Genomic DNA, 22,554 nt, shown 5'->3' with positions numbered 1-22,554 from the left:
GACTCTACGGAAAGAGAGAGAGAGAGAGAGAAGACTCTACGGAAAGAGAGAAAGAGAGAGACAAGACTCTACGGAAAGAGAGAGAGAGAGAGAGAGAGAGAGAGACAAAACTCTACAGAAAGAAGAAGAGAGACAAGACTCTACAAACAAGGTGACCCAAGTTGATTTTCTGCCTTTTTGGTGGAAGTGGACTGTTATAAACACAGGGCAGCTGAAGGGAAATGTTTGTGTGTTTGGTTTTTACCTGGCTGACGTTAAGCCTTCCTCTTGGGACAATTTTTGTTGTTGTTTTTTGCAATAAAACCCTGATTTGGCATCCAGTCCTGCTAGTTGCCTACCATTTGTCCAGCTCATTCCCACAACATTTAAATGTATTTTCACACACACACACACAAGTGATTTCACTAAATGTTCCTTGATACATGTATTATAACATCTTTGGCAAAAATATTTTGTTCAAATATGTGATTTGTCTAAAACCAAGCTTGAATGACATTTGAATCAGGTCCAAAATGCTTGGTCACATTTATTTACCATTCATACTATTGTGAGATGACCTATTATAAAGTGCTAATTATTATTTATACAGCTTGATTTAAATTCGTTTGGAGTGTTGCAATCAAAACAACAACTGCAACAAGTCTAAATGAAGCAATTTTGTGAATTAGTAAAATGTAACCTAAAAAATGTAACATAAAAAAGTAGCACTTACCTAAAAAAAGATCAAGCAACTAAGATTCCAACTGACCTGTAATGGACTGTAGATGGACTGTAGATGCACACAGAACAGGGAGCAGGTATGTGCTAACTGATTGCAATGACATCACCATTGACAGAGCTTAACAGATCCTCCTGAATGGCGCAGCTGAAAATTAATCACCTAATTTGGCGAATTCTGAACTCCACTGCTCATTTATTAATGCTGTAACCTGGCAGGCGAGTGCACCAGTACTCGGCCCGGGCTCGCGGTAATACGCCATGTCGAGCGGCGCATATTCGTACGCGTGTTCTCTTGATAAATCAACCCCAAAGGGTGTATCTAGCCAAATAGTATATAGACAGCAATTATAACTTGACATAGGTTCCAAAACTTCCCCATCTTATTTAAAAAAAAAAAAAGAAAAAAATGGTTACAGATACATCCTTGTGCACCCAAACTAACCATATATTTTGAAAGCATAATACGCTTTAAGATCCCGAGGGGCCATTTCACTAAGCACTGAGAACATGTCCAGAAAATCATCCAGGGTCATGTTTCCATCCCCATCTTCAGAAAAAACTTCAGCTATCCTCTGCCGAAAAGGGTTATCCTGTAAGCAATTGTAAATACAATCAGTTGTAATATTGATGTATTCTAAGGACCAAATCATTTTGGGATTGTTTAAGTTACTGTTTTTCTAAAAGTATACTAGGCTAATATTACTGTCAGTATATCAATATGTTTTACATAGCTCAACAAAAATAATTTTTTTGCACTTGCCAAGGATTTTTCAATAAATTTAGTGTATTTCAGTTCTGCTCAATTCAGAAATGACATCAGTTTAATTGAATTGGCTCTAGTTCTTGTGATACAGAAATCGTTATAGACGATTTTACTAACATCAAATGTTAACACAGCATATTATTATCAATCTTTATTTACACCCATGTTTTGCATTTTAAATAATAAATGTAGCATTATTTTCGTGAAACTTTCATTTGCCTTCTTTTTATTCATACATTGAGCCTGATTCATCAAGCCAAATCAGAAGCTCGCTCGCGTGCACGTATTCGTGATTCGGAATTGGAGCCCTCAAACCTATTTATCAACCAATTTTCAGCTGTCGATAATACGCTGGGTATTCTCCCAGCAGTTATCAACTGAAATGATCCTATGCTTCGAGCAGCAGATCTCCAGCAGCTTGACACTGGCGAGCTTGCAGCATTAAAAGTCACTCTTTCACTAAAAAATCATTCCTTCAAATTGCGCACATCTTCCTTTTAGCCCTAAATAAAAATGTTTGATGTGTTCAAATGTTTAAAACATCTATATTAGCTAATAAATAGGCATATTTTTAAATGACCCAATATTTTTAGATTCAGAAAGAGTTACCTGATTTCAGCTGTTTACATAGGCGCCTACCTAAACGCTTACGTTGCCTGACCCGATGATCTGCCTGGTGATAAATACCTGGGAATTCAGGCAGGTGAGACCTCGCTTTTGGCCAGCGGACTGGATCATCCACTTAAGTTCTTCTTTGCTTCCATATCTATCTATCTATCTATCTATCTAAAAAATAATAATAAAAAAAAATTAAAGTTACACTAAACACACACATTTCATAAATTACTTTAACATTAAAGCCTCCTTTTATATAGCTGTTCACTGGTGTATAAATGTAAAGGATCATATCAATAAATGATTATAGAATGTCCAACTGTCAAAAAACAAACAGCCAAATTTCACGGACTGCGGACCTCCCAATTACAGGCGAATCCGTAACAGCTGTGCGCATAAAGATGAGCATATATAAGGGTGTTGTCTGACTTGCTTTTTCCTTTGTCAGTTTTTTTTTGTCTTGGGAGGGAAGTTGTTTGGTGTGTTATCCTAATCTATGTTGCTACATTTCATACTTTGCTTACCATTAAGCACAATAGCTGCTTTTGTTTTTTAAAACTTGAATGTTTCAATGTCCATTTTGCAATTAAGAAGTCAATGGTATTGCTATGTTGTGTTTGTAGCCATGTTGTTTCTTTGCAATATGTCTTTATTACCACCAATGTTTGTTCTGCATAAATATTTGCTAATCCAGTTTTGCGCCCTTTATATCAAATTGCATATTGGTTTGGTAGGTATTTTTTTAAGGCTACATTTCTTGGGCCATTTTTGAACTAATTTGGCTTTATATGGAAGTGTGGGTTTACATGTGTTTGTGTTGTGTTTTTGTTTTTTTTTCTTTTGTCATGTCAATTTAGTAGTCTCTATATTTTAATGTGATCTTTTCGAAAACAATTTTTTTAATAAGGTTGTTTGAAAAATGTTGTAGTTGTTTATATTTTTTGTTTTTGATTTGTTTTTATGATTTCCATTACAATCTTCCAGGATCTTTTAACCTTGAGTGATCCAGCAAACATTTGTGATTGTTTTTTTGCAGTTTCTTTTCATGAATTGTTGAAAGGCTAAAAACAGCATAATTCGCTTCTTAAAACGTAGTTGTTTGATGCGCATCGTCATGCGCCAAACCTCAGGTGTTTGCTGCGCATTGTTGTGTGCCAATGTGGACCCACTATTTGCACGTAAACTGTGTTCAATCAGTTGAAAAATGCACCGGCCACTTTTGCCGAGAAGGATACTCATTCGGGTGAGTTTTTCTTTTTAGGTGTTTATTGTTTGTATTTCATGCTTCAACTTGAAAATGATTCGCCATAATTGGCGAATTCTCCAACCCCATTGCTCATGCAGGTGACTCCACTAGCACTGGGCCCCGGCTTGCGGTAATAGGCATTGTCAAGCAGCGCGTATTCTGGTGCGGCGAGCTTACGCGCATTCTTTGATAAATCAGGGCCATTTTCTTTTTTTTTACAGAAATATGAGTCCTTCAGCAAGAAATTGTTTAAATGACCCAAATGTATTTTGCTACATTTGTGGTGAATAGTCTCTGCAAAAACAGAGAAGAAACATTATAGCATTTGTGTAAACAAGCATATCTTGCATATTTTGGGATTAAATTTAGGGACCAAGATAAATGTGTAGAGTGTCTATGTCAGTGGAAAAATTGAAAACTGAAAAGTTTGAAATTTGGTGTACCTATGGTATGGCGAGAGCCCCAAAATGATCATAATGATTGGTATTTTTGTGTTGTGAATGTAAAAGATTTCAATCGTTACAAGAAAAACAAGTGGAAGTACTCTTATTTGGAATCGGCAAGACGACCTGTGCCGCATGGTGCTGATGTTTCACATACCAGTGTTCAGTCACTCCCTGATGTTCCTGTATCTGACATGGAGGATATACAAAGTTTAGAGTGTAATCCAAGAGTTAGCAGTGAAAGTGAATATGAAGGAAGTGTTTCATCACACCAACATTTCTCCTAAAAAGAGCTCAATGATTTATTACGTGACCCAAGTCTGTCAAAAGAAGCATCTGATCTTTTAACATCCAGGCTTAAAGAAAAGAACTGTCTGAGACCGGAAGTAAAATAACAGTTTTTAGGACAAGAGAGGTGACTCTCCTACCATATTTCAGTGAATATAGAGACTTTTCTGTACTGTTGTAACATCCCTGGACTACTGGCCCATACCAGAATACCAAGCAGAAGACTGGCGGCTTTCCATAGACAGTTCCACTGAAAGTTTGAAATCTGCTTTACTGCATAATGGCAACTGCTATGCATCAATTCCAGTTGGTCACTTAACAAAATTTAGAGAAGAATATGAAAATATTAAAATGGTCTTACAAAAGCTTTGCTATCATGAACACCAATGGTCCATATGTGTTGATTTAAAAATGAACTTCCTACTTGGACAGCAAAGTGGATACACAAAGTACCCATGTTTCATCTGCTTGTGGGATAGTAGAGCAAAACAGGATCACTGGAAAAAAGTGACATGGCCTCCAAATGGAAAACATAAAAAAAGGTGCAGCGAACATCCTTAACGAGCCAATGGATGACAAAGAAAAAATCATTCTCCCTCCACTACACATAAAGTTGGGATTATTGAAGCAATTTACTAGAGCTCTGAACAAGGACAGTGATTGCCTCAAATACATTTGTATATTCTTCTCTGGATTGAGTACTGAAAAATTAAAAGCAGCAATCCTTGATGGACCCCATATTAAGAAACTGATAAATTAATCAAATTTCACAAGATATATGACTGATACTGAAGCTTCTGCCTGGCACAGCTATGTCATGGTTGTCAAAAACCTCTTGGGTAACCATAAAGCACAAAATTATGAAGAACTGGTACAAAACTTGCTCTTAAACTTTAAAAATTTGGTTGCTACAATGAGCACTGTCTCCATTTGCAAAAATTTCCAGAAAACCTTGGCAATTTCAGTGAGGAACAAGATCAGAGGTTCCATCAAGATATAAAGGTGATAGAAGAAAGGTATCAGGGCAGATGGGATAGACTACTGCTGGAGCTTTCAACGTGATTGTCCTGATCAACAGCATAAAAGGAAATCATACAGAGTTTTTCAAAGACTTTTTTGTGCTTAGTTCTGTAAATATACCGAACATAGAATATATTGACATTAAGTATTTAAAAAATTTAATTTTGTATACGTAACCATATCTAGTTTATTTTACCTAATTTTCATGTTTCATTAAATTTTATGAGGTTATTATTGAGGTCATTACTTCAAAAACTAGAGCCAATGTAGCAAAACCAATATCATATTTGGAATCTGGACATTAAACATAACCTAAAATGACTTCTGTTGATGACTAAAATGAATCTGTTTGGCAAGAAATGTTTGTTGACTAGTGTTATTAAAGCAGACCTTCCACCAAAATGGACTTTGCCTTTTATATGTAAATGAAAAATGTACTTGTTAAAGAATTTTACCTTCTTTATCTGCATCTTCTGCATTTTTGGGTGCAATGTCACTGTCTTTCTAGGTAGTCCTGAGTCCTGTGGAAGGTAGAGTAGACAAAATCTCACAAGAAAACATTCCAGTCCAATTGCAAAAGCATCTTCCCGTAAGATTTCACCTTTTCTACATTCCACAAGGCTCTATGCAGAAGCATGGTGGCATTATCCTCTCATAGAAGACAGAAGACATGAATAAGGTAAAATGTCTGCCTATGGTGAAGGCAGAGATCACAGTGAACATTACACGCACTAGTATACATTCTTTTAGCAAACACGCTTTGGAGACAATTGCAATTTCTACAAGTACAATTTCTGTCTACATACATCCAGATTTCCTGAATTACCCAGGTTCACTGATGAACGGGAACCTTTATTTGATTCTCCAGCCTTGGAGAGAATTAATTAGTCAGGATCAATGTATCAAATGTACATGAATATTAACATACAAAATGTTGAAAAAAAAATAAAAGTACATAAGTGGAGTAGACACAATAAATGTTCATAAAAACATTAGAAAAAATCTGGACACAAACCAATATATCAGGATGTTTAACAGGTGTCTGTATATAAGTATATGTTGGGTTGTGGGGGATCACTCTGTAGTCACAAATTATCATGTAAAACATACATATCATGTATCAACATTTGTGAGAGGTAAATAGAAGTGAACATGGTAATAAAAGTAAACAAATATTTACATGAAAAGTAAAATATATATATATTTTATATATATTTGTAATATATAATTTATAGTAAATAAATGTATAATATATAATTTATAGTATATATAGTCCGATAAGCAAAAAAAAAGCTGTCTAGCTTTGAGGCTAGAAAAGGTCGGCTGTATTTTGATGGGGGTCGGTGGGGATATGTTCTAAGGCTGTAAATTGTGCAGCATTCACATCATAACTATGTTTTGTACCTACATGATAACTTACTGGGGCAGTGATTCTTCCATGTACGATGGCATAAATTTGCTCATAAATTCGTTTTCTACAAGCCCTTTTGGTTTTACCAACATAGAAGGAACCACGTTTGCATGATATTAGATAAACACCCTTGGTGGAGCAGTCTACATAGTGTCTGGAGGTGGTGAAGGATCTTCCCAGTTGGTAATATGATACATTGTTCTTCCTTCATCAAATCCTTTATTTGTACTGTTCCTAGAATAGGATATTACTCTGTATAATTAGGGTTAATGGAAAATTAGTTAAGTAATGAGGTTTTAACTGTTTAGTTTGTGTAATGTACAAAAATATAATTTGAAAACAGACCCTTTCCATTTAGTTTTGGCAAACTGCTCTATGTTTAATCTATAGGTGATGTCAGATTATCTAGAGGTGAAGGTAAGGTGAAGACTTGATGTATGTTTCATTGAATTGTTGTTCTGTTTTGTTCTGAAAACTTGGAGATAACCAGGTAAGACAAAGTGCATATCAGTTCTTAGTATGAAATTGAGATGGTTCTCTACCTTAAAGAAGAACTTTGGTCTTTACTGTGTATTATGTTAGGCTTCATGTATTGTCCTAGTCCTGCTAATTAGCACATGAATTATAAATGAAGCACAGGATTAGAGTGACACCTGGCAACCTTTGAAGTTACTGCTTTTTTCATGCTTTACCTTTAGCTCTGGCATGCTGCCTATAAGCTCATAGGGAATCCTCACATCTGGTTTATTTGTGTAGTCTTCTGGAACGAGTTGTGGAGCCAGGTCTCTGTATCTGTGGAAAAGTCTAAAAGATAAAAGAACAGTGTGTGCATTTAAAATCAACTTGGCATATTCAACACCAAAAAGAGAATTTACTATACAGCCTTTATCAAAAAAAAGTGTTTGTAATTTCTTAATTATTGTGCTAATTAATGTGCTATGTTCAATATAAAAAGAAACAAAAATGTTTAAAACAGATTGCATTACCTGCTTTCCAGATTACCAACACAAAAAAATTATTAAGTCAGGGAACACGATTAGGCTGTTTCGGTATCCTATACAACCCCATATGATTTTTTACTTAGAGACCATCAGAAAGTGAGTTGGCTGTGCCTAATAAAATAGGCACGGTGCGTCACAAGTTAAATGTCACAAATATTCTGTGTTAAAAGTTTTTTTTTTTAAATAAAGACTATACACAAGTTTTGTTGTAAACATTAAAAAAAAAAAAGACCAAAACATAGTTTCTACATAGTTTCAACTTCTGAATGTCATGACAAACAAGCACAGATAACTGTTCTCTTTATTAATATATTATATTAATATATAATATTAATTCTATAATTTGGTTATTATGTATTTGCTTATAATTGCAAATAAAGTATGCAATAATTTGCCTAATTCATTACGCTTTTGTACATCAAGCTTTTTTTTTGGTGTGAACTTGGGTAAAGTCTTTACTTGGGCATAAACAAATCTTACATTATAGTGGTTTAGAAACATATTACATGAGTCTATGAAATAAACATTTGAAACATAAGAACATTCATGTGTCAAATTAAGGACTCATATAAAGTGATATGTTTACATCAATAAAGTTTTAACAAAGGGTGGTTGGTATGTGTTATTGATAGTAAAGAAAAAAGTAAAGGATCTAAGCTAGATATAGGGGACAGGTTCAAAGAAAAGTTTTATGTAATTTGGTTAATTGTGGGGGAATAATAAGTAAAAAAGAGAGGGGTAGGCTGTTGGGGAAAAAATAGGTGTAGTGAAGAGGGAAGAGAGGTTCACAATAGTATGAATGTTAAAATGTCAAATTTTGGATCTGATTCAAATTTCAATATAGTTTGGCTTTGGAGGAGCATGCCTGTGTGGCATGCAGTGACAGACAGCCATTCGGCTGCCTGCCACAACAAACAGAGGAGAGCATCCCTACATTTGCTTTTACAAGGCCAGGGCGTACCTGCATTTACCATTCCTGACAAAGATTTGCTAGCATCACAACCATTTTGTGCTGCTTGGCTTGCTTGTCAAAGCAAAAAAAAGTGTTTTACTTAGTTGGACTGTGTCACACTCACACTATTAGTCAGAGAGATAGTTGGATTGTACTGTATTGGTGGAGTCCTGAAATCCACTGTACTCAAGTAGAGTGTTTCACTGTTAAATAGATAGATAGTCAGTCAGTGTGTTACATACACACAGCCAGAGCCAGGGTACCCTGTCTGACTGCGTGCACAGTATCACACTTGTACTGAGAGACAGTCACACAGACACAGTGTATACTGCAGTATACAGTTTGTATACTGTGCTGCATAATATAAGCGTCACCGCTGAAGGAAAGTGTTGCATAAAACACACACAGCGCACCTGCATTTTTGGTAACAACCCCCCCCCCCAACCCCAATAAAAAAATCCACTTACTGTAAAAATTTACACTTTGTGACGCATATTAGCTCCATAGTATTTTGCAGAGTGTGAAGCCACACAAAAATTTGTATTATGTCAAGCCAAAGAGTAAGGGGCAGCTTTGGCAGGGGTGGCAAGCAAAGCAGTATGAGTTTGTTTTTAACTGCAGACCCTAGAACAAGAATCGCTGCTGTTGGTGGTGCGCGTCCATTATTTCCACACCTTGAACAAGAGGTAGTAGAGTACATGACCCAGCCTGGTTAAGTTGTTTCAGTGATCTGACGAAGAGAGTCAGTTCACAGGCTTTCTCCCCACTTACTTTTCACCCCAACACTCTGAGCCAGACTAGCCAATTCAAACTGGCTCCAAAAGGCCGCTGGTTCCTTTCGGCACATACAGGAAAAATATCTCTTCTGATGATGATTAAGATGTCCTTGATCCAACATGGGGCGAACAAGAAGATCATCATAGGCAGGAAGAAGAAGAGGAGAAAGAAAAAGACAAGGAGGTTGCAGAGCGCTCTTAAAGGGGGAGAGGGAGGAAGAGGGTAAAAGCTTCCCACACCCTGCAGTCTTCACGTACCAGTGAGGCAAGTCATAAAAGTCCATCATCAGAAGCTGTCACCACAGCTGTGCATCAACAACCACGGACCGCCACCACAAGCACCAGCTCCAGAGCACCTTTCGGCCCAGTTCGATGTTCGCCCGTGTGGGCATTTTTTAGTGTCCATAGTGATGACAACACTATGATCATCTGCAAACTGTGTGCTCAACACTTGAAACAAGGCAAAAACCCAAACAAACTTGGAACAAGTTGCATGAGCACACATTTAAAAAGGTGTGCGACCACCTCCGCCCAAGAAGCAAGCTCAAACTGCTCGATCTTCCTCTGCTGCCTTTCCTCCTTCCGCCACCAAAGTTACCTGTGCTGCTGCGAGCAATTTGAGTGGGGCATGTAGCCGAGCATTACCGTTTTCAGGCTCCACTAGCAGTGAGCAGGAGCTCCAACGCAGATTGGCTGCTGTTTGTCGCATTGCTAGCAGTTAGGACCAGGCATCATTGCCATCCCCCACATCTTCTACCCGATCGTCCAATCTTTCTGTGGTTAGCATTAGCAGCTTCCAACTTTCCATCCCCCAGATGCTGGAGCGCAAGGGGAAATATGGACCAAATGACCCAAAAACAAAGAGAATCAATGCAGCAATTGCAGGGCTGATTGCGTTAAGATCTCCTCCCTTACCGGCTGGTGGACTCCAATGTGTTCTGTTACACATTTCTCTGCGCGAACCCACAATACGTTATGTCCAAGCGACAGTATTTTGCAGAAAAATGTATTCCTGCTTTGCATGAACACGTGCAGAGTAATGTGTCCATGGCCCTGCAGCACTCAGTTTCTGGCAAGGTGCACCTGACAACCGACAGTTGGTTGAGCAAGCATGGAGTGGGAAGATATATTTCCTATACAGCTCACTGGGTATCTTAGGTGGCAGCAGGGGAAGATGCAACAAGGCCTGCCTACCTACCTCCACCCAGAGCACTTTGCCATGCAATCTCCTCCTCGAACTCCACTTCACATCCTCCTTTGACTCTTGTGCATTAACATCTTCCTCCAGGGACACTTTGCCGTGGAGACCCAGCTCCTTATATTCGCCAGCATCTGTTCACCACCAGCAACAACCTGCAGTTGGCTATTTCGGTGCACAATTCAGACGTTGCCACGCAGTCCTGAGGTTGCGGGTTCTCTCGGCCACACAGGCGCAACCATTCTAAGTGCCCTGCAGGAGCAGGAGGACATGTGGCTAACTCACAACGGAGTCCAGCAAGGCAAGGTTGTGTGTGACAATAGGGCCAATCTGCTGGCAGCCCTGCATTGTGGGAAACACACACGTACCTTGTCTGGCTCACATCATGAACCTGACAGCGCTTCCTTAGGAGTTACCTAGGCCTCCAGCTGCTGTTGCTGAAGGCCAGAAAGTTGTCAGCGCATTTCCGCTGGTCGTACACAGCCAGTGCCAGATTGGTGGATTTACACCGAAATGTCAATCTGCTAGTGCACCGGTTAACTTGTGATGTGGACATTCGTTGGAATTCCACCATTTACATGCTGCCGCGGCTCGCTGAACAACAGAAAGCAGTGGTGGATTACATGGCAGAGACTGTTCGTTTAAGACATATACCTACATTTCCTTTCTTCAGCCCTGCGGAGTGGCTGCAAATTGAGGACTTGTGCCCTGTATTGGCGCCTTTGGGGGAGGTGACCAGGATGATCAGCAGGGATCAGGCCTGTGTCAGTGACACCATCCCCATCATATGCCTGCTGGAACAGATGATGGTGGATCTTGGCCATGACACAGAGCCGACGCTGCAGCAAGAGATGACGTTTCAAACATCATCTCGGACATGTGTGCCTAGTAGGCATAGTGCACCGCAAGTACAGGAAGAGGATGAGGTGGAAGAGAATGAGGAGGACATTGCAGGCTTTGGAGAAGGGGTGGAAGGGGCATAGGAGGATATTGGAAGGTACATGGCATCCATCCACCCAAACACAAGGCGGCATGTTCTGTGGATGGCAAGACCAGGCAGAGGAGGAGGATGACCCTGTGCTGCTGTTAGACACACAGGAGTGTGGGTCCAGAATTACCTCAGCTGTGGGAACTTTGAGCCACATGACAGCCTTCATGCAGGAGTGCATAGCCAAAGATCCGCGCATACAACACAAATATGAAACAAAGACTGACGACTATTTGATTGCTACATTACTTGATCCACGTAACAAGTCTGAGATACAACAACTCATCATGCCCCAATACAGGGGACCTAAAATGAAGCACTACCAAGAAGTGCTTGTAAGGGACTTGTGCTCAGCCTTTCTGTCTGCCAGCAGCAGCAGCAGGGTTCAACCAGCCATGGGAGCCAAACAACTACCTTAAGCGGCATGGGTGGCAGCAGAATAAGAGGTTGTCTAAGCCAAACTATGCAGGCTTTTTTTTTAGTGGAAGCAAGCCGCCAGTAGTGCAGCACTTGCCAATGATGGTCAGCAGCGCTACTCAGTCATGGTGCAGGAATACCTGAGCTCTACATCAGACATATGCAACCTGCAAATCTAGGACCCACTGGGCTACTGGGTATCCAAGCTTGAGCAGTGGCCAGAGCTGGCAGAACATGCCATTCAGATCCTTGCCTGCCCAGCTGCAAGTGTGTTATCTGAAAGAGCATTCAGTGCAGCTGGGGGCATAGTGAGTGACAAACACATTTGCCTCTGAAATGTCAACCAAATCACTTTTATTAAAATGAAAAAGGCTTGGATCGGCAATGACTTCATCATAATTTATGATACCTCTTGCAATCTATCACAAAAGCCATAAAAATGTATGTATTTATCGATAAAAAATACAGATATTTAATTATGATAGCACTTGGTATCTATCCTAAAACCCATAAACATTTCTGTATTTATATCCAAAACATACAAATATTTAATTCTGATAGCACTTGCTATCTATCCAAAAGGCCATAATAATTTCTTTATTTCTTTAAAAAAATACAGATATTTAATTCTGATAGCACTTTTGTATCTGTCCTAAAACCCCTAAAAATGTCTGTATTTCTCTCCAAAAAAATACAGATATTTAGTTCTGATAGCACTTGTTATCTATCCAAAAGGCCATAAAAAAGTCTGTATTTCTCTTTAAAAAATACAGATATTTAATTCTGATAACACTTGCTATATACCCACAAATCCACAAACAATTCTGTATTTCTCTGCTGATTCCGCCAAGCCCGTTCCCTTTTATGTGGTTTCACTAGATAGAAGGTATGAACAGTGTGAATCTCGTTCATCAATTAATGTCTCCAATAGCTACAACTTCTACACTGTCCATAGGTGTGACTGTGATGCCTCAACCTCTAATGCCATCCTTGCTCCTTCTCAGGGCCCACCACCTCCTCCTCCTGCTGTTACTACGGCTGCCTGCCCAGTACCCAACTCTAAATGCCAGTTACTAATGCCCTCCACACTTCGTCACAGAGCCCACCGCCGTCTCCTTCTCCTGTGACTGCTGCTGCCTGGCCAGTACCCAACTCTAGATGCCAGTTACTAATGCCCTCCACACTACATCTGAGAGCCAACTGCCTCCTCCTGCTGTTAGTGATGCTGCCTGCCCAGTAACCAAATCTAGATGCCAGTTACTAATGTCGTCCACACTCCCGTCTCAGGGCCTAATGCCTCCTCCTCATGCTGTTACTGCTGCTGCCTGCCCAGTACCCAACTCTAAATGCCAGTTACTAATGCCGTCCACAATTCGTCTCAGGGCCTAACGCCTCTTACTCATGCTGTTACTGCTGCTGCCTGCCCAGTACCTGACTCTAGATGCAAGTTAGTAATGCCATCTACACTACGTCTCAGGGCCTAACTCCTCCTGTAGGAAAGCAATGTGGCACTTCAAATGTTCCAGCCTTTTTAGGAGAATGGAACATTTTGTAGGGGAGTTAAGACCCTTGACGTTCAGAGAGGTAAATTGGATGGGTGACATTGTATAGATTGGTAATTCGTATAGATATTATATAGGGCCTGCATTTAAGGATACTGCCAAAGGTATGTGATGTAAGTAGCGGAGGGAGGTTGTGGGTATTTGTATAGATATTATATAGGGCCTGCAATTAAGGATACTGCCAAAGGTATGTGATGTAAGTAGCGGAGGGAGGTTGTGGGTAGGGTGTGAACAATGGTAATTAGGATATGGGGTAAAAAGAATAACTGGAAGGGGCACAGAAGGGGAAAAGATTCTAAGTAAAATAATTTGTTTCAACCCTGACCTGAAGGGAGGAAGCGTCCTATTGGGGGAAGTGGAACTCGGGGGGGAGGAGCAGTGCCAACCCCGAGGCACACAGATATCAGGGCTGGTATAGTGGCAAATAAAATAAGCAGTGCATACACTCATACAATTTGCTACTACTCCTTGCATATAAAACATGTAGACAAAACAACATAAATTATTATTTTAAACAGAAATAGGAAACTGCATTATTCAATCATCTATCATCAAGGAACTGTGTGACCATTGTCAGACCGCATGTAAGACCTACAAGAAACACATAAAAAGCATGTGAAACAAAAATTAGAAAAGAACAAACTGGCATCAGTATATAAAACAAATCGGACATATCTATCTCCTAATGTAATTTTCACTGGACACAGCGCATTTCCGTGAGTCGGCTTACAGCATTGCTAAATGAGCAGTGGGGTCGCAGAATTTGCCAATTAAGGTGATTAATTTTCAGCTGCACGATTGAGGTAGTTCTGTTAAGCTCTGCCAATGGTGATGTCATAGCAATCAATTAGGGCACACCCGGTCCCTGTTCTGTACGCATCTAGAGTCTATTACAGGTCAATTTGAATCTTTAGTGCTTGATCTTTTTTGGTAAGTGCTACATTTTTGTGTTACATTATACTAATTCAGAAAACTGCTTCAATTTTGTTAGATTGGCTGCAATTGTTTTATTATGTATTTTGTGGACTGGCTGCAACACTGCACACTAACTCCAATCAAGCTGTATATATACTAATTAGCACTTTATAATGTCATCTTATCACACAACAGTATGAATGTAAAAAAAGTGTTCAAAAGTATTTTGGATCTGAATCAAATGTCATTATAGTTTGGGAAAACTTAGAGAAATCAAGTATTTGAAAAAAATATTGTTGCCCAAAGATGTTATAATACATGTAAAACATTGGACGGCGCAGTTCTATTTGTACTGAAAAACCAAAGAATTTGGCAAGCAGTGCTGGTAAATGCAGCAATGGTTTAAAGAGCCTGTTCACCAATGCTAGACGTCAGGCAAACAAAATAGGTGAATTGGAAGACTTAATGAATGAAGAGCATTATGACTTAGTGTTGCAAAATCCTGGCTTTGTTCTTCACATGACTAGGCTGTCAACATTCCTGGTTATACTCTCTTTCGTAAAGACAGAGTCAAACGAAAGGGTAGTGGTGTCTGTCAATGTGAGAAGTGATCTGAAAGTGAATGTGAAAGAAGAAATTGTTGATGGTGCAAGCGATGAGGTTGAGGCAATATGGATAGAGCTCAATGTGGGGTTGAATAACACACAAATAATTATTGGAGTCTACTATAGGCCCCCCAGTGCCAAGTAAGAAATAGAAAATCAATTACTAGCACAGATAGAAAAAGCAGCAAAAAGTGGAAAGGTTTTAATCATGGGAGATTTCAACTACCTGGCCATTGACTGGAGTAACGGCACTACAGGAACAACAAAAGGGAGGAAGTTCATTAATTTATTACAAGATAGTTTTATGGTACAGTTTATAGGAGCCCCAACTAGAAATTATGCTCTGCTGGACAATGCAGACCTTATAACAAATGTGCATATAAAAGAGAATCCTGGTAGCAGTGACCATAATGATTTCATTTATTGTAAGCTGTAAACAGGAAGCAATGTTGTCTTCAAAGAACACAGAACTGAAATGGGAATGTTTCAAGTCTGTTCTACACAAGCACACTTAAAAATATATTCCAATGGGTAATAAACTTAAGAGGTTAAAATTAAAACCTATGTGGCTCACAGGTGATGTCAAAAAAGCCATAAAGAACAAGAAAAGGGCATTCCAAAAACATAAAAAGAAGGATCACCTTCCTCAATGGAAAACTATAAAGAATATAACAAAATATGTAAAAAGGAGATAAAATGTGCAAAACTTCAAAATAAAAAAAAAGATTGCAAAGGAAAGTAAGGTGAACCCCAAAACATTTTTTAAATATATTAATAGCAAAAATATCAAATCTGAGCATGTAGGCCCCTTAAAGGTCGTCTCTGGGTTGGTAACTGTAGATAAAGAAAAAATGGATTTACTAAACACTTTTTTTTAAGTTCTGTGTACACAAGGAAAAATGGCAGAGCTCATGTCCAAATAACAATGTCATAATAACAATGTCACTGCCTTAAACAGTTCACAATAGCTCAATTGATATGACTGAGAAAGAGTTGGGCAAAATTAAGGTTGACAAAGCACCAGGATCTGATAGATTACATCCACGTGTCCTCAAAGAGCTAAGCTCAGTTATTTCAAAGCCATTCTTTCTAATTTTTAGAGATTCTTTAATCACAGACTTGGTACCAATGGATTGGCATAAGGCCAATGTCGTTCCTTTCTTCAAAAAGGGAGGAGTAAAGTCATTACCAAGTAATTACAGACCAGTTAGTTTAACGTCCATAGTTGGAAAGGTCCTAGAGAGTTTGATAAAGAACCACATAGAGTACTTTCTGCTAGAAAATAATATTACAAGTGATAGTCAGCATGGCTTCAAGAACAAATTTACTCTCTTTTTATGAGGTAAGTAAGCATCTAGACAGTGGAGCAATTGATATGGTCTGCTTGGACTTTGCTAAAGCATTTGACACAGTAACCCACAGACGGTTAATATGCAAGGTAGGGTCAATAGGTTTAGAAAATATCTTGTCAAGTAATATTTAAGATATATAACATTATGATAGCTTAGGTATAACAAGGAAGAAAAAGTACATCACATGGTTTGAGACAGATATATATTATCCACATAAATTGGTCCTTTCCTAAGGCAATCCTATATATTGATGATATCTACACCTAACATCCCAAATTTAATGATAATGTACTAATTATTATAATAAAAAAATGATTTTGATGTGTTATGGTTTATTCTATGAAAGTTAAATCCATATTTGTATGATCTATCCAACATGATTCCATTTTCATATGATTCATAAGAAGGGTACTTACGTGAGGTAATCAAGGAAATGAGGGGACTAAAGTTCAGTGAGGTATACGTCAAGGAGTAAGAGGTGTGTCCAGGGTTTGAGAACAAGTAGTGTATATATTGTGGGAATTAGCTGAACAAATGGTAGGCAACTAGCAGGACTGGATGCCAAATCAGGGTTTTATTGCAAAAAAACAACAACAAAAATTGTCCCAACAGGGTGGCTTAACTTCAGCCAGTTAAAGATCAAAGACAAACACTTATCTCCAGCTGTCCTTGGTGCTTTAACAGTCCATTTGCAACAAAAAGGCAGAAAATCAACTAGAGTCACCTTGTTTGTAGAGTCTTGTCTCTCTCCCTCTTTCTGTAGTCTTGTCTCTCTCTCTCTTTCTGTGAAACACTGTGGAGCTGCATGCTCTCAAGCCCTCTCCATTAGGGTCTCTTCCTTACACAGAGCACCTTTCTGTGTCTCCAGATCTGTCTGTGGCTCCAGCACAGTCACTCACATAGGCCACTTGCCTGTGTCTCCAGATCTGTCTGTCTCCAGCACAGTCACTCACACCAGCCACCTGCCTGTGGCTCCAGATCTGGCTGTGGCTCCAGCACAGCCACTTACACAAGCCACCTGCCTGTGTCTCCAGCCCATCACAAGACCTAGTGAGAGTTTAGCGATGAATAAGAGAAGTGATGTATGTGAATGTTAACTGCAAATTTGAAGACCAAGTAGGGAGGATATAGTAATGTATGGACATGATATGGATAATAGCAAAATTGAATCAGGTAATCAATTGAATATAACAAATCATAGTGTCCATATACAAATAGTGAATCATTAGTAAGTGAATCAACTATGTCAGATGGTTGTGGCGTAATTCTCCACGAAGTCACAGATCAAAATATCAATAATATGAAATCTCAATATAGGATGCATAATAGAGGAGCATAACTATGAAGTAGCAGCGTGGCGTACATCATATCAGAATTCAATTAATTTATTGAATATGTTATGGATCATCAATATTGTCATTGTGATGTTGTCAATCCATAGTGTATAGTAGAAGATGTACTAAATTGATGTCCAAGAGCCCAATGTGGTACAATAGAATCATACGTAGAATAATATGGAGAGGTTGTAAGTTTATTGCACTATTGTAATCAAATTTGGCTGAGAGACTTCAAAGAGCATTTGTGATACTACTGATTTAGCTGAAGGTAGTGAATCAAAGGAAAAAAAAAGAGAGGTTTTAGTTTAGGAAGGAATGGTTTCAAACTTAACATGTCGTTCAATCCTGGATGATTGGTAACTTGAAGCGTGACTATCTATTTACATTCTGATTGTAAAAGTAAGATATCAATGTCTCCAACCCAGGGGTTAGGGGGGATATGTTTTAATCCAAAGAGTTTTAATCCTTGTGGGTTAAATTTGGGTTTTGTTGCCATTTGGAGTTGTAATTTTTCTGTTGCTTACAGCGTATATGTGCTCATAGATGCGTTTGCGTAAGGGTCTTTTAGTTTTACCTATGTAGTATGCTCCACAAGTACATATATCATGTATATAACTCCTGAGGTTGTGCAATCTATATAATGTCTGGGGCTGTGTGTTTTACCGTTAGGTAAGAGTTTAATCATAGATTCCAGAATCCATTTGCATTCGGGGCACCGACCGCATCTGAAGGCGCCTCCGGTGTTGTTGGTATAAGGTATGCTGGAAGAGGGAAAATGACTTGACATGAGTTGATCCTTTAAGGACGGCGCTTTGCGAAATATTGATTGTGGTCTATCATAGATAAACTTTTTTGCTTGAGAGTAAGTTTGTAAAATGTGCCAGTATTTTTGAAATATGTTTTGAATGGACCTATGTCGTTGTTTAAAGGTAGTTATGATTCTTGTGGTTGAATGTGGTATAGTGGTACATTTGGGTTTTTCAGCCAACAAGTCATCTACAGGGAAGAGGCAAGCTTTCTGGTAGTTAGTTTTAATTTAGTCAGAGTAAAGTAAAAGTAGTTGTGAACATGTCCTAAAAAGGAGTTCAACACAGATTGCAATTATGTCCAAAAAATAAAAAATAAAATATATATATATATATATATATATATATATATACATTTTATGCAAAAACATGAATTAGCATAAATATATCACAAAGTTGTAAATGGAAGGAGTCAAAGAAGTACCTGATTTGATGGTGATGAAAGAAGTATAACCAAGTGTAGTGTGCAGCGGGGGCGCTGTATGAGGGAAACGGCATGGATGAACCACTGGAGTGTCTGTCCTTTTAAAGGGAAGACGTGTTGCCGGGTGTGTGTCTGGAATAAAGATAAATGTAATATATAATAATATAGATAAATGTAAAGTTATGGACTTGGGGGCTAACAACATGCATGCTTCATACTGTCTAGGGGGAATACAGTTAGAGGGTCAGAAATGGAAAAGGATCTGGGGGTTCTGGTAGATCATAGACGTATTGACACAGCATGCAATGCCAAGCTGCAATATCTAAAGCTAGCAAAGTACTTTCTTGTATCAAAAGAGGAATAGACTGCAGAGATTGAGACAAAATCCTGCCCCTGTACAAAGCATTGGTCAGACCTCATCTGGAATATGCAATTCTGTTTTGGGCACCAGTTCACAAAAATGACATTGTGGAATTGGAGAGAGTGCAGAGAAGGGCAACTAAACTAATAAGAAGAATGGCGGATCTCAGCTATAGAAGATTAGCTGAACTGAATCTATTTTCCCTTGAGAAGAGACATTTAAGGGGTGATATGATCACCCTGTATAAACATATAAATGGTCCATATAAAGAACTCTTTTCCCAATTATTCACTTTGAGGTCATTACAAAGAACAAGGGGGCACTCTTTTTGCGTCTAGAGAAAAAGAAGTTTAAGCTCCATAAAAGGAAGGGATTCTTCACTGTAAGGTCTGTGAAAATGTGGAATAGGCTCCCTCAGGAAGTAGTTTCAGCAACTACTATAGATTGCTTTTAGAAAAAGCTGAATGTTTTTCTAGAAGCACAGAATATAACTGGGTATTAAAGTAAAATAACATTGACTGTTGATCCAGGGAACATCCCATTGCCTCATGGAATCAGGAATGATTTTTTTCCCCCTGTTGAAGCAAATTGTACCAGGGTTTCTTTTTCTACTTTCCTCTGGACCAACTTTGTTCACATTGGTTTTATATCTGGGATATGTTTATTACCCTGGTGATTGAATTTGATGGACTTATGTCTTTTTTCAACCTGAACTACTGTGTAACTATGTATCAAGTAACATTTAGTGATTTCACTTGTGTGTGTATGTCAAAATAGATTTCAATGTATATAAATACATATGTATTTTTACTTTTTAACTGGACTGGTTTGTGGGGGGAATAATCCAGTAAGTTTGCTTGGATGGTATGCATTGATGTGACTTTTTGTAATCTTCATTATTGTTAGCTTCGCCTGTTGCTGCAATGTTTTTGTGCCTGGTTTTTAATTACAGTTTCTGTTGTTTAGCAATTCTTAAGCAATGTTTTGTCATTTTATCCACACATAATTAGAACAAATGTATGTATAGTTTCCACTCCAAACTGGTACAGGTTGAAAATCAAAAATCTGGCAACCTCCAGACCTGAGATGCGCAGGATTTTCGAAAATTACAGATTTTTTTATACTCACCTTCACCCTTCCTCTTGCAGCACCCGTGGACATCTGTCACAGTTCCAAGGAGCAGGCAACAAGGACGTCTCAACATGTATTTAGTGTAGCAAGCAGACCTAACAGCTGTTTCTGCAGAACAGCGCCATTAAAACCTCAGTGGCCAAACAGTGTACTGCAGTCCCTGTATTGAAAATGCGATCCAAAATTTATGCCGGGAATCCGAATGAACCGGATTATCGATGGCCGGATTTTCAATCGTCAACCTGTATTTGACCCCACTCTTTCCTTTTGTCCCATTCTCAAAGTCAGATTATCACATATTGGTATTTGAATGTATTATGTACACATTCCTTTTATGAAAAAAATTGTCATAGTTTTTAATTATTATTATTTATTTATTTATTTTTTTAAAGTCTGACATTTGCTGAAATAGGTTATAGGTTTATTCTTATTGTGCTGTGCTGCCTGATCTTAGCCCTATTGTATACAAGCATACTTCCACTTCCTGGCCAAACAGGTTTTCAATTAGCTTTCCAGCTCTGTTGCATACTCATTCTATGGAAGGAGGTCCAGGTTGCCAAGCACAATATTAAACCACATTTATTGACAAGCTCACAAGCAGGATCAAGCAATCTTAGAAATGAATGGATGTTCTGTTGCTGCTCCACCTAATTTTGCTCCTTAAATACTGAATTGTATGCATTATGTATTAGGTGTTTACACAATTCAAATAGTACTAGTACTTGCTTTTACGACCTTTCAGGGTGTTTATGCAGGTTTGAATGCCATTTTAGACCTTGACCCTACTATATATTTACTTACTCACCTCAGCTTGGTAGTGGAAGCACATAAAGCTTCCAGAAGCAATATTATTCATGAATTCATCCATGACATCAAAAATCATAGGAAGAAATAAGCAATCTTTTTAAATTGAAGCATGTAATCAATATGCCAAAAAAACTTTTTGCTTATTTCTTTCTATAATTTCTCTTTTATATGGATATGTACACAGATATAAATGCATATGTACATATATGCATGTATGTACGTACACATGAGTGCACATGAAGCAAAACAAACAATATACACATAAAAATAAAAACTTACCCGAATGATGATCTCAGGTGAAAGTGGCATGCATTTTCAACTGACAGAACACAGTTCCCGTGCACATACTGGGTCCGTATTACAACCATGCACATCAAACACCTGATTTTTGCGCACAACTATGAGCATCACACCACCTAAATTTTAATAAGACAATTGTGCTGCTGTTGGCCTTTCAACAATTCATAGAAAGAAAATGCTTAAAAACAGGCAACAGACATATCGGTGTTTGGTGGAAAAATGAGTGTAGTCTCCAAGGGCCAAACGTACCAACCTTTAGTAACAAGTAACAGACAATGAAAACGGAAAGAAAGAGGGTTTTTTTGGCAAGCAGTATATGTATTATTACAAGTCTTTCATAATAAAATAAGCATAAACATTAGACTGAATTACAGTCATAACAACAATAGGAAATAATTCCAATAGTGAATAGGCCCAAAATAGGCACTGGATAATCGTCATCTGATTGGAAAATCGTGGGAGAGGTATAGTTAGTTGTCGCATACATAATGGTCGTATACCCAATGCTTTTCGCCTGTTTTAGGCTTCCTCAGGGGTAGTGCTACGCTTAGCGAGTCATGCAGTGAGTACCTGTAAATATCTGGGTTAGCAAATAAATATATAGGAATAGCAGTGATACAGACTAAAATAAAAAATAAATATGTCAAAAATGTAAACATCAGATATAGTATGGAGTACAGTGTAAAGAGCCATATAACAGTGTTAACCCCCCTAGCGTTTTAATTCTGTCAGTTTTTTTATGTAAAAAGTGATCCTATTTCTTTTGCATAGAAAGTTTTGTTAATATTGTGGGCCTGTAATTCTTAGGATAAACTCCCGGGTATAATATTTATATTTTTTATATTATAATCATAAATTATAATATAACAAATAATAATAATAAATAATTATAAAAAATAATGAAATAGACCACAACAATGTAAGTTATCAAAAAAAACTTTTATCAAAAATTTCTTGTTGAAATTTGTCCAAACAATTATTGAAAAATAATATAAATTAAATGCAGATTAGATGCAGATAGAAAAAAAAAATATTTACATTTTTAGTAGACATCCCGGGTGTGGTAGATTTTGAAGCAGGGTGCTGCACAAAGTCCAACATCACAGTCAGAACAGT

General features: G+C 38.2%; 1 protein-coding gene across 1 annotated transcript in view; it reads right to left on the bottom strand.

Moving 5' to 3' along the window:
- CIB3 (calcium and integrin binding family member 3) overlaps positions 1-22,554 on the bottom strand; it is a 52,295-nt gene that overhangs the window by 12,611 nt on the left and 17,130 nt on the right. Inside the window, exons 3-4 of the mRNA XM_072407084.1 lie at positions 7,199-7,310; positions 1,163-1,310 (exon numbers count right to left, since the gene is read on the bottom strand). Coding sequence (XP_072263185.1) covers positions 1,163-1,310; positions 7,199-7,310 — 260 coding nt within the window. The remainder of the gene's footprint in view (positions 1-1,162; positions 1,311-7,198; positions 7,311-22,554) is intronic.

This window comes from Pyxicephalus adspersus, chromosome 3 (genome assembly GCF_032062135.1).
Source record: "Pyxicephalus adspersus chromosome 3, UCB_Pads_2.0, whole genome shotgun sequence".
Taxonomy (NCBI): Eukaryota; Metazoa; Chordata; class Amphibia; order Anura; family Pyxicephalidae; genus Pyxicephalus; species Pyxicephalus adspersus.
The sequence above is the reverse complement of the archived record's forward strand: the minus strand, read 5'-3'. Positions and strand labels throughout refer to the sequence as shown.